This window comes from Hyposmocoma kahamanoa, unplaced genomic scaffold (genome assembly GCF_003589595.1).
Source record: "Hyposmocoma kahamanoa isolate Upper Pololo Valley unplaced genomic scaffold, ASM358959v1 212, whole genome shotgun sequence".
Classification (NCBI taxonomy): Eukaryota; Metazoa; Arthropoda; class Insecta; order Lepidoptera; family Cosmopterigidae; genus Hyposmocoma; species Hyposmocoma kahamanoa.
The window spans coordinates 1312857-1328565 of record NW_020653733.1 but is presented as its reverse complement, the minus strand read 5'-3'; the positions used below and the strand labels follow the sequence as shown (position 1 = coordinate 1328565).

The following is a 15709-nucleotide window of genomic DNA, read 5'->3' as shown; positions in this document are numbered from 1 at the left end:
ACGTCGGTTTGTTTGAAAAAACAAATATACGCGATTTAAATCCGGAAAAATAGTTTCATTTCCTATGTGTAACAATCGCGAAAACCTATGAACTTAACTGACGTTTTATTATTTTATGTCATTATATGAAATTTCTAATTTGTATACAAGAAACAAACTTGTTTGTGGAGTATACTCCACTAGAATTATTATTGACACAAACAAAAATTCGTAAAATCTGCTGATTCGTTTCGTAGCTCGGCTTGGAAAGCGGTTAGACGCGGTCTGGCAAACTGGCGGTGGTTTGACACCAGCCGAATTGAAGGAATTTTCTTTGTGTAACAAACTAGTAGAGTGTTATTTTACACATGAAAAGAGTTTATGATCCCTGTAATATAACATGAAAGTACAGAAAACACAGAAAAAGAAATAACTTCTCGTTGCGTTGGAAACAGACAAGTCCCCGTTCCGAGAAAGTCTAGATAGAAAGACAAAACATTGCCACCTAAACCGATTAGCGAGATGCTAATTAATGGATGTTCATTTAGCAACTGTTTTTCGGACTGACCTGTCAGCCTTAATGATGGCACCTGTAAAGAGACCGTAACGTTGATTTGCTTAAATTACGCGATTTGGTCCAAAATAGTTTCCATTTCATTTGTGTTATCTCAAGCAATAAACAGCCAGGTTTTCCACCTGACTGGGATGCTAGCCAAAGACAATACCCGTATTATTAAACAGCTTCTGTAACAATACGATTTGTCGTATAGGCTAAAAAGATGAGACACATTTCAAACTGTCCTATATTAATAGACGTTAATAACATCTTCATCAAGCGACCAAGACCATGTACTTGATTGATAAGGACTTACTTATAACCTTGACACAACTAACCGGAAATTTAACAGCTCTCAAATGATAGGCAACTTGTAAGTAGTCTGTAATTATAAATGTGTTCTTTTTCTTATCTAAAATCAGTCTATTTAAGGCACTAACTTTGAATTTCGTATATGACACGACTTAAAGTATTTTCCTTAGGTATTTGGTCTAAAGAACTTCGTCACATTATCTCTTTCCTTCAAACTTCCCTCTTATAACCTTATATAAGTCCACAAGAATTGCAGTGCCACTCAGAGCTTTAAATCGCAAAGATCCGAGGGGCACTGCCACTGCGCCCGTCACCCTGAGACATAGTTAACAAGTCCCATGTGCCTGTAATTTCACCTCCACCTTTACCCTTCAAAACCGTAACTGAAGGTTCTGGGTTGGGAGAAATATTTGTATAGCCTGCATTTATTTAACTCGTGAGTTTGGGTTACATTTGTAGTTCCATGTTTCATGGCATCCGCAATACAGGCTTTCCTTAGGGCTATAAGTGTGTGCGTTATTTTTATTAATTACATGAAATTATCTTTATTCCAGTTGATGTTCGGAATGGGTGTTAACCTGACGTACCACACATTGTCATGGTTCTTGGCGTCGCTGCTCGAGATATTGGTGACCGTCTCTTGCATGACAATCATTCTCAAAATGGGACACGTTCTACCATATACCAGCACGTCGCTCATTTTTGTATTGCTGTTTATCTTTGGATTGTCTGTACTTTCCTTCAGGTACGTTACAACATTAACACAGAAAAATAAATCATAAATAATTCATATAAATTGCAATACATATTTTATGAATGCATTTGTGTTTTATACAACAAATAGCAAAATGCAAATTATTTCTGAAATGTTAAACAACATCGCATACGTTCTCGTAATCTGGTCCCAAAGTAACTAAACCACTTGTGTTATTGCGTCGGAAACAACGACGGTAGGGTCGGTGTCCTCTTATCACTTACTTAGATATCCACTATTTGTACTAAAGGCTATTCAAATAGTGGATACCTAAGTGACGGCACCGACTGTACCACAAACACTCACACCCAAGGCAATATAGAAAGTTAGTCGTTCTACATTGGCCCGACCGGAAACCGAACCCAGGACCTCAGAGATGGCGACACCATGTAAACCTTTGTGCAAACCATGTAGGTCGTCAAAATGACAATGGTGAAGCCTACCAATTAGACAGAGACGGATCAATGTATGAGCTCCCATAAAAACTTGGCGCCCAACTTGGGGCCTACATCAATCAATCATTAGTTTACTCGGCCTCTAATTGTTAGTATTGAATGTTGTGTACACCTCATTGACTTACAATTATATGGACGTCGGGTCCGCGCTAAAAAGTGTCCGAACTTTAGTCTTCGTTTGTTCGACTGACAGCGAAGCAAGCAAAATTAGACAGTACTGCGATGACATTACAATTTAAATCTAACGTTTTAGCTTTTTCATATTCCTTTACATGTCACTACGTTTAAATAGGTTGACTTGGGACATTTTTTTCGAGGTTTTCGTATTAGACCCGTCGTCCATTTATTTGTAAGTCAATGGTACACCTATAATTGGCTTGTGTCTCGGATTTTGTTCTTCTTAGTCTTAAGTTCTTTAAATGTATTAATACACGTGCTATTGGTGTGCCTTTTGAAAATGAATAAATAAACAATAATTAAAAGAACGTGCTTTTAGTAAGAACTTGGCACTAAAATCTTTATTATCAATTCTTTGATGAACAGCTACATGATGTCGAAGCTGTTCTCTTCGGCGAGTATAGCGGCTGTGTGCTCTGCCATCATGTACCTCGTCACGTTTATGCCGTTCGTCATCATCCTCTCGTTGGAAGCCGTCATTTCCGCCACGGTCAAGCTCATTGTTGTAAGTTTTTGGTTTTATTAACTGGATAATCATACATTGCCTTACCTTTGCCTATTTTGTGTTTGGACTTGTATCATCATATATCTATGGTCCTTATTTTCATAAATCAGTCTCATTATACGTGCCCGTTTAATCTTGGTACTTTTTAACCGACTTCAAAAAAAGGAGGAGACCCGACTCAATTCGACTGTTTTTTTTTGTGTGTATGTTTTTGTGTGATTATTTTTTGTTGGAAAGAAGGTACCTCATTGTTGGTTTTGTTATATGTAAATTTATTATTACCTCTAAAGTAGGTCAACTAAAGCCCCTCTACGAATGTCATATTAAATGTATGGGATAGCGTTTAACCTTAAAACGTTGGATATTTTAGTTTTACTTTCAAAAGTTATTGATGTCGTTTTATTCATTAGGTAACATATATGAAGTGTTGCAATTGCGGTAGCGAATGTATAGACATTATTAAATGATTTCAATATGGACCCTTTATTGCTGAAGTTAAACCCTTTTTATTAGCACTAGATTCCATTATAATAAGTAATTTATATTTTTATTATTTATTTCGGATTACAATTTGTCTAAAATTTATATCCCGACACAGCCGGGGTCAAGGTCTTATTAGGTTTAAGAACCCTCAAAGGATACATGTCATATCGAGTAGCACCGTTTTGTGCTGAAAGCGACACGACACTGAAATCCAATTGCCACAATTAGCTGTTATTATTACGAAAATTTTATGATCGCTAGTGCGTCTCTATGTCGTCGGCGATCAGCTACATGTTCCTGTACATCGCGCGTTTCGAAGCCACAGGGGTGGGTGCGCAGTGGTCCGACATAACCGCGACGGCAGACGATGAAGACCTCAGCATCGCTGCTGCAGCGATCATGACGCTGTTTGACGCTGCTCTTTATTTAACTATTGGATATTTGTTGGATAGATTTTTCGGTAAGTTAACACCTGATATGCCGAGCGCGATAGGAATTAAAGTCTATGTGTCAAGCGTTCTATGTACCAATAATTTTTTTCGTAGGTCGTTCTAAGTAGCTTCCCTATTGCAATTTCTTTGACATATCAATGAATCGAGTAATAGATGCTAAGTCAATGGTTAATTGTACTAAATGGAATCTTTTTTGAGCAAGTTTTACAAGTAAAGCTCCATGTAAAGAGTTATTGTATGTAGAAAAGCAGTAATTATCACATTACAGCGTTCCGGTTTTGAAGGGTAAAGGTACTGGTGAAATTACAGTAACATATATCCCACACTAGGCAGAGCCTGTCCCGTGCCGACCCTGTCACTTGTCAACTTTGTGTCTCTGGGGCAGTTGCAGTGCCCCTTAGATCTTTGCGGTAAAAATTAAAGCTCTCAGTGACACTGCGACTGTTGTGGGTCGATTGCCACCAGACTTACATTTATAATACGATCTCTTCTAAGAAGACAACAGAATTCACTTGAATTCAGTTGTATATTATATTTGACGACCTCGGTGGCCCAACGGCTTATACTGTGGGGGTTCGTTGCGAAGGACCTGGGTTCGATTCCCGGTAGGACCAATTTATGATATAAAGTTTTCTAAATTGGTTCTGGTCTTGGTGTTCCGTAGTGCCCCGGAGTGGATTCCGCTTTGGTACTTATAGTACAATGAATTCCCTAGTTTGAGTCCAGGCAATTGGTGTGGTTGTCTGGCACGTTATTAAATATAATACATTACAGTGGGTCGGACAGTCACGTGGACCTGCTAAAGGCAACAGGCCGGGAGTTCGTCCTATCAGTAGTTCGAAATGTCATTTTCCAGAAATAACGTTTGGCCGAAATTTCATAACCTCGCCTCTAAGTAATTTTGAGAGGAAAATGTTTTTTTAACCGAACCTAATCGTGTCTTTGCGATAAACATTCAACATATCCCGAAAGAGCAACTGTTTCGTCATAATTCGGTTTTCGGTATAACGAAAATTCGAACAAAAAAAAATTTCGATTTTGTGATAGGTTACTCAGGCAGATACATAGAGGTAGCCGCTTACCGAGCCAAATTTTACACTAGTTTGTTATTTTATTACTTATTGATTCGACATAATGAAGAAAAACATGCCTTTGTGTTTGGAAACTCCGGAATACTCCGACCTTTTGTCATAAGCTTACCACCCGAAGCATTTTGCGTCATCCTTCCTGAAGCCCACGGCAAAGAAAAAACAAAAATCTGTTTCAACTACTCCGTAGGCCCAAAGTCCCTCCAAAGCAGTATAACAAACTGCACGACGTCGACGGAAAAAGCAGGAGTGAGCATAGTGAACGTGAGCAAGATTTACCACGAGGGTAGTCGTCGAGCCAAAGTTGCCTTGAACAATGTCTCCATAGAAATGCAAAAGGGACAGGTCACTACGTTGCTGGGACACAACGGTGCTGGGAAAACTACGCTCATGTAAGTTTCTTGGGCAATTCTCATCGTTACCGGAAACCAGTTTTGAATGAGGTGTGTATGTATACTTGGATCGCGCTGTCGGTTGGTAGTAGAAACTGATAACCTTGAATATAAGTAAGTAAGTAAGTCATTTATTTGTACATAAAAACATATACAGTTCAGTTACCGATAACAGGAATAGAAGTGAGAATATATTATATTATACATTATGGAATACGTATGTTTAAGACATGTACTTTTAAACTTTATCTAAACCGGTTACACTGGCTCCTACACTAGGCAAAGCCTGTCTCGTAGGTAACCAATTCTAGAAAGGATGTAATGTCTGTTCCAATCCATTCCGAACAAACAGCAAACAAGACTGTTTGGTTAAAATTCTAAAGCAATCACTCAATAAATCGAACAAGCAACATCATCATCATCATCATTCAGCCATACGACGCCCACTGCTGGGCATAGGCCTCCCCCAACGATCTCCACGACGATCGGTCCTGCGCTGCCCGCATCCATCGGCTTCCCGCGACCTCCACCAGATCGTCGGTCCACCTGGTGGGGGGCCTACCCACTGAGCGTCGTCCGGTGCGCGGTCGCCATTGAAGAACCTTTCCGCCCCAACGGCCATCGGTTCTCCTAGCTATGTGCCCCGCCCACTGCCACTTCAGCTGAGCAATTCTTCGAGCTATGTCGGTTACCTTAGTTCTCCTACGGATTTCCTCATTTCTGATTCTATCACGCAGGGAAATACCGAGCATCGCTCTCTCCATTGCCCGCTGAGTGACCTTGAGCCTTCTTAGGAGGCCTATAGTGAGGGACCACGTTTCTGATCCATATGTGATCACTGGCAACACACACTGGTCAAAGACTTTCGTCTTGAGACATTGAGGTAATTTGGACGCAAAGATTTTTTGGAGTTTCCCGAACGCTGCCCATCCGAGCTGGATTCGACGAGAGATCTCTTTCTCAAAGTTGGACTTACCTAACTGGACTGTAACAAGCAACATATTCTCGTATATTTCGAAGACCTCGACTTGATATCTCACCACTGTTTCCAACAACATTCATCCGAACAGCATCGCAAAATGTATTTGAAAAATGGTAGTCCAAAATTGATGTTATTTTCATCTATACATAAGTGACTTGTAAATTAAGATTTCGGAAATTTTAAATATATGTTTAAACATGTATACAGGATATGTAAGAAAACCGGTATGAAGACTCAATTTAACAAATCCGTTCATTCATTTAATTAATCGATTTGTAGTTGGCATTACGAGTGGCCATCACTAAACCGTCTATGGTCAGTGATTTGTTAGTTTACATTTTGTTCAAATTGGATTGAAACGAAGTATACAATATATATTATGTGCAAAAAGTTAGCAGAGACATGTATATGTATAATTTGATCAAGATATATCGGTTTCATCTGTACAATTACTGTATTCTTCGTTACCGATCGCGGGATTTGATTTAACTGAAAAGATATTTCAAATAGTTTCCCAACAGATCACAATATTTTAACACAGTTTCAGTTTTTTTTTGCTTTGAAACAATTTACAAAAAAGACATAATTTCAAATAACTACATTGAAGGTTATCAGTTTCCACTTCCAATCGATCGCACAATCTCATCAATCAAATATACATACCCTTTTAATGTGTCGTCTAAATTGTGTTCGCGACTCTGTAGTTTCTTTCTCCATGCGCGAACCTAACGACGTATTTCTGACGACTTTCTTATATACACAGCTAATTATGCAAGATGTTATGAGAATTTTGGAACACGACTCGTCTTCCGACAGTGCTTTTAAAACTGTTTGTTATTCCAGAAACATCTTGATCGGCATGCTAAAGCCATCAAAGGGTCACATTACGATCCGTTCGGAGACTACGTCTCGCACGAAAGTCGGTGTTTGTCCACAACGAAACGTTCTATTTGAAGAACTGTCTGCCAGTGAACATGTAGCATTATATGCACAGCTGAAGAGTGGACTGCCGCTCGAAGAATTGCAAGATGAAGTGCAAAGGTATGTGATATGTACTGTAAGTCTACTGAGTGATGATAATTAGAAGTATTAAGTTCTTAGAAGCAGTATACCTACTCAAGGTTTGTTCATCAACTTACATTCCATTGCTTTGAACTAAGGAAACCATCATTCTGAAATCTGTCTTAGATTCTTCGAAACTTCTGTTACCGAATTTTTGAAATTGAGAAACTGCATTTGATCGTGATGGGAATGGTACTTTTTTATTATTATACCAAGTGACGGGACGAACAAGTTGTGCGCCTGATGGTAAGCGACACGCCTGTCCATAACAGTTGCGGTGCCACTCAGAGGTTTAAATCGCAAGGATCTGAGAGACACTGCCACTGCGCCTGTCACCCTGAGACATAAGTTGACAAGTCTCAAGTGCCTGTAATTTCACTAGCACCTTTGCCCTTCAAAACCGGAACGCAGTAATGCTCACATTACTGCTTGGCGGCAGAAAAAGGTAAGGTGGCAGTGCTTCCCTGGACGAACAGTACAGAAAAGATGACAAACTATATTGAGGTTGATTATTTAATAACCCTAGTCGAGGAGCGCCCTGTACTATGGGACAAAACATCAGAAGAATACAAAGTCATCTTTGAATATTGAATAACAAATTAATGCGGCACTGGAGAGCGCACCGCGAGTTTCTACGATACGACATCGCGCCGTGCGTCGTGTCACGTTGCGACGTCGTGTCGTAGATTTCCACGATACGCCGTCGCATCGTGAAACGATGCCGCGTGGTGGCACGATGCGACGTCGTATCATGTCTATGTGCGAGAGCCCATAAACACGACACGACGGATGGTTGCAGCATCCTGCGCGTGCTGTCGCTGGGCGCGGTGGCCGCGGAGCCGGTGCGGCGCCTGTCGGGCGGCTCGCGCCGGCGCGTGTGCGTGGCGCTGGCCTTCGTCGCGCGCCCGCAGCTGGTCTCGCTGGACGAGCCCACGGCGGGCGTGGACCCCGCGGCCCGCAGGTGCGGCTTTTCTCTACACGCTCGCACTACTTAAAAAACGAATCAGTATTACGTGTGCCCATTTATGGCCGCTGCTCTAAACTTGTAAGCATATCTACTAAAAAAGAGCTTTGTGAACAGACTCAACAAAAACTTTTACATAGCCGACGAGCATCAATGGTAATATTACTTATTTTGCGTATAGGTAAATTATTGTGCACGAATATACCTGCGCCACTTAAATACTTAAAAAAACTGTAAAATAAACAAAAGTAGTTTAAAGTTTTTTCTGTAACATTAATTTTTTTCTATTTTTTTATATTGCCTTCGCAAAAATGAGTCCTAGTAGAAGAACGAAAATACAATAACGGACTGTACTCCGCCTAATTCAAAACAAAAAAGCAAAATTGTCATCGCACACTTGTTTACTTTTACTATTATACATTTCCCTTTAATATTTTATTATTCCTTCGCACAGTTTGAGAAAAGTACTATGTAAACGACGGCGGAAACGGGGATTGGCTGACTCATGTAAAACAAAACGCCATGTAACTCATATTCTCCCGGCAATCCTTTACTTCCTGATCACTGCAATAATATATAACACTATTGCTAAATTAAGCTTACCTCTTACGCATAGCCTAATATTGTGCTTCTTTGAACCCTCTAAGTTAGGCATTGTTCTTCAATTGGAATGTAACAAAAAGCTTTTATTTTTCAGGGATATCTGGTCGATGATAGTGAAGCTCCGACAAGGCAGAACGATTCTGCTCACCACGCACCATCTCGACGAGGCTGAGTTGCTCAGTGACCAGATCGTCATCATGCATAAGGTGACAAAATAATTTTAAGCATTGTACAATCTCATTATTAAAATGCTTGGCTTCTAAGACATGATTTAACCCATATTGAGTTTCTGCGCCTTTGTCGACCTTGGTGGTCTAACGGTTTACATTGTAGGCGCTGGATGCAGAGGTCCCGAGTTCGATTCTCGGTAGGACCAATTTAGGATGTTTTTTAAAAAACTAAGTGATGGGACCAACGAATCGTGATGGTAAGCGACACGCCTGTCCATAACAGTTGCAGTACTCTGAAGAGTTATTCTGAAGTGAGTGCTCTGAAGAGTTATTCAACCTTATCCCTTCCTCTCCTTTCCATCAGCGGACCACCCGTGCCGGACTGCGTTGCCACAGTTGGACGGTCAGTTTAATACCGTCCCGCACTAAAAAGTTTGGCAATTCGTTCTTATGCCGAACCATCAAATTGTGGAACCAACTCCCGGCGCATGTATTCCCTCCCCTCTATAACATCGGGTCCTTCAAACGTAGTGTGAAGAAGCATTTGGCCAGACCGGCAAAATGATAGTGACGGAGTGAAGATATTTGTGTTTTCCATCCGTTACTCTCATCTCTGGACTGTATTCGCACTTTCCATCAGGCGCGGTGCAGTCATTTTGCCGAGTCACAATAAAAAAAAAAAAAAAAAGTACCACTCAGAGCTTTATTATTAATATTAATCACAAGGATCTGAGGGGCACTGCCACTGCTCTCGTCACCCTGAGACATAAGTTGACAAGCCACATGGGACTTGTAATTTCACCAACACCCGTACCCTTCAAAACCGGAACGCAGTAATGCTGACATTACTGCTTGGCGGCAGATATAGATAAGGTGGCAGTACTTCCCTAGACGAACTCTTTCACAAAGCGCTCTACGGCTACTAAAAAATGATCTTTCTAAATTGGTTCTGGTCGGCGTGTTCTGGGAAGTGCCCCAGAGTGGATTCCGTTGCTCTGGTACTCATAGCACAGGGAATTCCCTAGTTTAAGACCAGCCAATTGTCTGGCACATAGTATTATTAAACCTAACAATATTTCCCAGAAATAAATGCGTCACTTTCTTTGATTATCCTGCACAGGGCCAAGTCCATACGACAGGCTCACCGATCGAAATCAAACGCAGTCTTGGCAACGGATACAGACTGTCCGTCCTATACCCAAAACAGACCTCAGATTGGTCCAACGACGACGTACAAATCTCGACAGAGGAGCGAGCGAAGCAGCTAGTAGCAGTGGTGACGTCACAAGTGAAAAACGCGGCATTGGTTGAAGCCAGTGAGACCGCTGTCGAAATGCAGTTGCCGTTGTTTGACCACGACGGGGTTCATAATGAGTGAGTAAAGTACATGAGGTCACTCTATTTTGGGGTCAAGAAGACAGACTGGAAACATTGTTTGCTTGCAGGTTGAATACAATATACCTAATTTTATTTAAGACCTTCATCATTACTGTATTCTGACAAATAAACGTATTCTATTGTAGGGATCAGTTCTTAGGTTTTCGCGATTGTTACAATATTTAGGCATACTGTGAATGAATGATAATGTGTGTGTGAATGATAAGTTCTGTAAGGGGCATTAGAAAAGGAAGACACCACTTTATTTGTAATCGCTGTTTGTTGATACTCCAGTCAAAACTCAAATAGTATTTTTTTTGCTGACTCGACGCGCAGTACTAAACTCCTGCAACAATTACACTCTGAGAGTCTGGTGTCAGTACTAGGGTTATATCCGCGTATGACTAAATACCAACCTCTCTCTCTCTAAGCTAGAGTGTGTGTGTGTGTGTGTGTGTGAGTGTGTGTGTGTGTGTATTTGTGTGTGTAGTAAAGTGCGTATATGTATTATTTCATTTTGATATTGACACAAATCCATCATCTACACTGTAAAGAGACCCAAACAAAAACGGTACGCGCATATTTTTTTGCAGCCCGGTAGTCTATATACAATACGTAGAATATGCATGTTATAGATATTTATTAGCGATTATATACTATGCACATTATTTTGCGCGATGGTTACTAAGAGATAAATAATGTTCATTTACCAATTGCTTAAATGAGTCAAGCCATTGGGCACGTCTTATAGTTTCAGTTAAGTTGTTCCATAGACGAGCTGCCTGAACCGAAAAAGACTTGTTCTCTATGCTCTAGAAGAATATATAAGCGATTTTCAAACTCAGGTTCTCCGACGAACGTATGACACGAGAGTCAGCAGAAAGATAGCACAGACAAGTGGCGCGACTTGAAAGAGAGTGAGAGAGTTGTGAGAGAGATAGAGACATGTCAGATTTAGATCCCCGCCATGTTATTGTCTAGTCAATACTACCCTTTCAAGGTCAAGTAGATGGTAACCCTCGTTTGTTTTACATCATTATCGGTTAGAAGACGTCTGATGCTGAATTGAAGTCTCGAATGGCGATTCCTTCCTTCCACTAAAATTATATAAAAACTCCAGCTTTCTCCAACTGTGTACGTCACTGGAAAGCCAGCAGTCAGCCCTCGGCTTCAATGTATACTCGCTCGAGTGTAGCACTCTGGAACATGTCTTCTTCAACATCTGTCAACAAGCTGACAGCGAAACCGCAGCATCTACAGGGATATCCATTGAATATAGTAAGTGTGTAGCCTATCTTAATCGGCATCTTTTTACTAGCAAAGCGGGATCCAAGAATCCTACAGCCCCGCACTGGTCGCTGCGAGGTCCATATTCGTTAAAAATAGTGCAAACAATAATAATAATAACGCATACGCTCATAGCCCAGCACCAGGGAAACCCTGTGTCGGTGCCATGGACACACACAGACAACCACAAATTACACCCAAACCCACGAGAGAAATAGATTAATGTACACCAAACAATTAAATTAGGATTGACAATAGATACTCATCTAAACTGGAAAAACATATTAAAAACATAAAGACCAAATTATCACAGTATATCTATGCACTATCTGTGTTCAAATGTAACGAAAAAGTAGAGTGTGCCCAGATAGCCTATTACGCCTATGCGTTGGCTTGGCTCCGGTACGGTATTTTGTTATGGGGTCACAGTGCTGGCGCCAAAGATATTTTTATTATACAAAAAAGTGTATTCGTATAGTCTATAATATCCAACCCAGACAAATAGCTGCAAACAAATTTTTATATTAATTATTGGAAACAAATTTTCTAAGGAAAAATATTAATAATTTTGAACTTGTTAAAATTGATCGCCGAAATAAACTCACGAGAGAAATAAATTAATTTACACCAAACAATTCAATTAGGATTGACAATAGGTACTCATCTAAACTGGAAAAACATACTGAAAACATAAAGACCAAATTATCCCAGTTTATCTATGCACTATCTGTACTAAAACGTAACGCAAAAGTAGAGTGTGCCCAGACAGTCTATTACACCTATGCGTTTGCTTGGCTCCGGTACGGTATTTGATTATGGGGCCACAGTGCTGACGCCAAAGATCTTTTTATTATACAAATAAAGTATACTCATATAATCTTTATTATCCGACCCACAAATAGCTGTAAACCAATTTTTATAAAAGAACATTGTATATATTTAATGGCAACAATAAATTTTGTAAAGAAAAATATTAATAATTTTGAACTTGTTAAAAGTGATCGCCGAAATTCAAACTTAGTTTTACCAACACCCCGCATCGAATTGTATCGAAATAGCCGACATTATAGAGCAGTAACAATCTATAACAAACTACATGACACACATTTTGTAATAATCTCAAATTATTACTAAATCAGAAATACTATTACTCCATTAATGAATATTTTGAAGATGACTCACTTAAATAATATTGCTTCCCTGATGTAACTATTAACTTGCATTCAAATTGTACGTAAGCACACTATAAGTTTCCGGAATGAATAAGAAAAAAATACTATAAACGGTCAGAAATGAATTTATTGTTTCTCAAAATATTCTCCGTTAGCGTTAATGCACTTTTTCATACGAATGAACCAATTTTGAAAACATTTATGCCACTCCTCCGTGACAATCTCTGAAACATATTTTTTCATACTCTTCAGATGGTGAAAATCGTTGACCGCGTAACTGGTTCTTAATTTTTGGAAATAAACGAAAGTCACAAGGTGCCAGGTCAGGACTGTACGCGGCATGGCTCACAAGGTCAACGTTGTTCACCTTCAAAAATTCATTTGCCTGTCTGGCCGTGTGAGAATTGGCATTATCGTGGTGCAAGATGATACGGCGTTTACGAATATTTTTACGGAGTTTGTCAATAACTTCCGGCAAACAAATGGTTGTGTACCAATCACTATTCATGGTTCAACGATTCTCCAAAGCAACAGTAGCCACACGTGTCCAATTTTATTAAAAAAAGAAGCAATCATCCGTTTAGAGGTACTTTGCACGCGTGCCACTTTGGTTCGTTTCGGCTCATCTTGAAAGACCCATACGCTCGATTGCTGCTTTGTTTTGGGATCGTAACTATAAATCCATGTTTCGTCACCTGTTACTATGTCCCACACCAAATTTGACACCCTTTCGTTGAATGTGGTAAGCATGGCATTGCACCAAGTGACGCGATCCGTTTTTTGAGCCTCAGTCAAATTGTGTGAGATCCACCGAGAGCACAGCTTTTTCACACCCAAATGTATTAGTAATAGTATTGATTGCATTTGACTTATGCCTATGCCTAAAGATGCACAAATCTCATGGTATGTCATATGCCTGTATGTTTTGTGTTATTGTTGCTCACAGCAGTGGACGGGCGATCATCACGAAATTCGTCACTAAGATTCACACGACTGCGTTTGAATTCTGCAAACCAGCTTATAGCTAGTCGTCTTGCATGGTGCTTCATCGCCAAAAGCAGTTTGAAGCTGAACGAAGCTCCGCTGAGCTGTTCACTTACACTTAAAGTCGTAGAAAATCATACTACGAAAATTTTCACGAGTTAAATCCATGGTGATGTAGACAACCAATTTCTAAAACGACGCCACAATGTAAAAACAAGTGACAGTCAGATGAAACAAATTTTATTCTACTGCCAAAGAGTTCCATTTTCAAATGTTGTAATTACTTTATAAATATTGTTTATGTAAGTGGCCAGTTCCGGAAACTTATAGTGCGCCCTATATATTATTAATTTTAATTCCTGTATTCAAATTGTATTATTGCGGACCAGCGTGGTAACCGGAGAAAACATTCTACAAACAGCAAGAGACACAGTCCAGAAAAAATAACAAGTCCTCCTTAATCACAGTGGTAACGATATCTTGCGCAGACGCCGACACCCCGTCAAAGAGCGCGTCCACCTTGAGCATAAAGTGTGACATGACGCCACTGGTGCCGGCCGAAGGACCGCTCAAGGGCAGCTCCTGGGAACAATTCTGCGCTTTGCTACATGCTAGATATCTGCATTACACTCGAAACAGGTAATATCACTTGCTTAATTTCCACAAAGTAATACCAAACTGTGGCTGAAGGTTTTGAGTAATTAAGTTAAAGGCTCGGTCCACATCAATTGTTGTAAAGTAGCAATAGGTAAAGAACAGGAGAAGGAATAAAGGTAAAGGTAAAGGCTGTCTTAAAATAGAATAACGGTATAAACACAGGTACAACATATAAAATACTCCCTACTTAAATTACATACAGATTAGACATGGTAAAAAGGAACTTACTACAAAGAACTTACACAAATATCATGCTTTACAAGCTTTTTAGCAAGGTTACAGGATTTTCAGTAGTATAACTGGTCAGAATTTGATATGAAGTCGAACACATCTAGTCGCTTCGGAAATTTAGTAGAGAGTGGCGACGGATCCAAGAAAAGTAAGAATGTCGAAAAAAACGAATTAAAGAACAATTCAAAATTTCAAAGTAGGTGACCAGGAACCGAAGAAAAGGGTGACAAAAAGGTGAGACAAAGGAGGTCCCATCGTCACGATACTTATGATTTTCCAAGCGTCTAAAACAATGTAACTGTATCGGTTATTTTTGCTATGCTTGATGGAAGAACGGAATTATACTCGTGAAGGCGTGAAATATCTGTACATAAGCGATTTACTTGTAAGTTGTTCAACATTAAGTACTAAATAATATAATTGAGGACGCGAATAATTGAAATATTGAGCTATTGTTCAATTACCTTACAATATAGTTAGTTACACCAGGACCAGGACCAGGACTGCTAACTTAAGAGGACTGCTAATATCCATACTGATATTTGTTATACACATTTCCAAAGAACACTGGCCATAATCGTCATAATTCTTATGTTGGTCTTACAAACTGACACTGGCCCAAGCCTAATGGCCGCCATAAACTAAATAATAATAGTCTCCATACTCCAGATCGTAACTCTGAAAAAGTCAAAATTTAGTCCTTGGATCAGTTATATAACCCGTCCCATTTATACATGTAATGGTATAGGTGGCACTAGTTTATCCCAGTTATACCATTGGGTAATCAATAATAGTATAATTAGTACTTACCTGTCCGATTTATACCTGTAATGGTATAGGTGGCACTAGTTTATCCCAGTTATACCATTGGGTAATCAATAATGGTATAATTGGTGCTTACCTGTACCATTTATATAACTGTAATGGTATAAGTGGCACATGTACTCGATGAGGTGGCACTGGTTTATCCCAGTTATACCTTTGGCTAATAAATAATAATATAATTGGTACTTACCTGTCCCATTTATACCTGTAATGGTATAGGTGGCACTAGTTTATCCTAGTTA

The 15709-nt window shown here is 39.7% G+C and overlaps 1 protein-coding gene across 1 annotated transcript in view; it reads left to right on the top strand.

Annotated features, from left to right (window-relative positions):
• The first annotated feature begins 1439 nt into the window (after positions 1–1439).
• The window catches only part of LOC113227656 (ATP-binding cassette sub-family A member 1-like), a 31406-nt gene continuing 17136 nt past the window's right edge, over positions 1440–15709 (top strand). Inside the window, exons 1-10 of the mRNA XM_026460619.1 lie at positions 1440–1592; positions 2600–2738; positions 3483–3681; positions 4952–5153; positions 6979–7176; positions 7997–8158; positions 8859–8970; positions 10055–10308; positions 11432–11589; positions 14243–14393. Coding sequence (XP_026316404.1) covers positions 1492–1592; positions 2600–2738; positions 3483–3681; positions 4952–5153; positions 6979–7176; positions 7997–8158; positions 8859–8970; positions 10055–10308; positions 11432–11589; positions 14243–14393 — 1676 coding nt within the window. The 5' untranslated portion in view covers positions 1440–1491. The remainder of the gene's footprint in view (positions 1593–2599; positions 2739–3482; positions 3682–4951; positions 5154–6978; positions 7177–7996; positions 8159–8858; positions 8971–10054; positions 10309–11431; positions 11590–14242; positions 14394–15709) is intronic.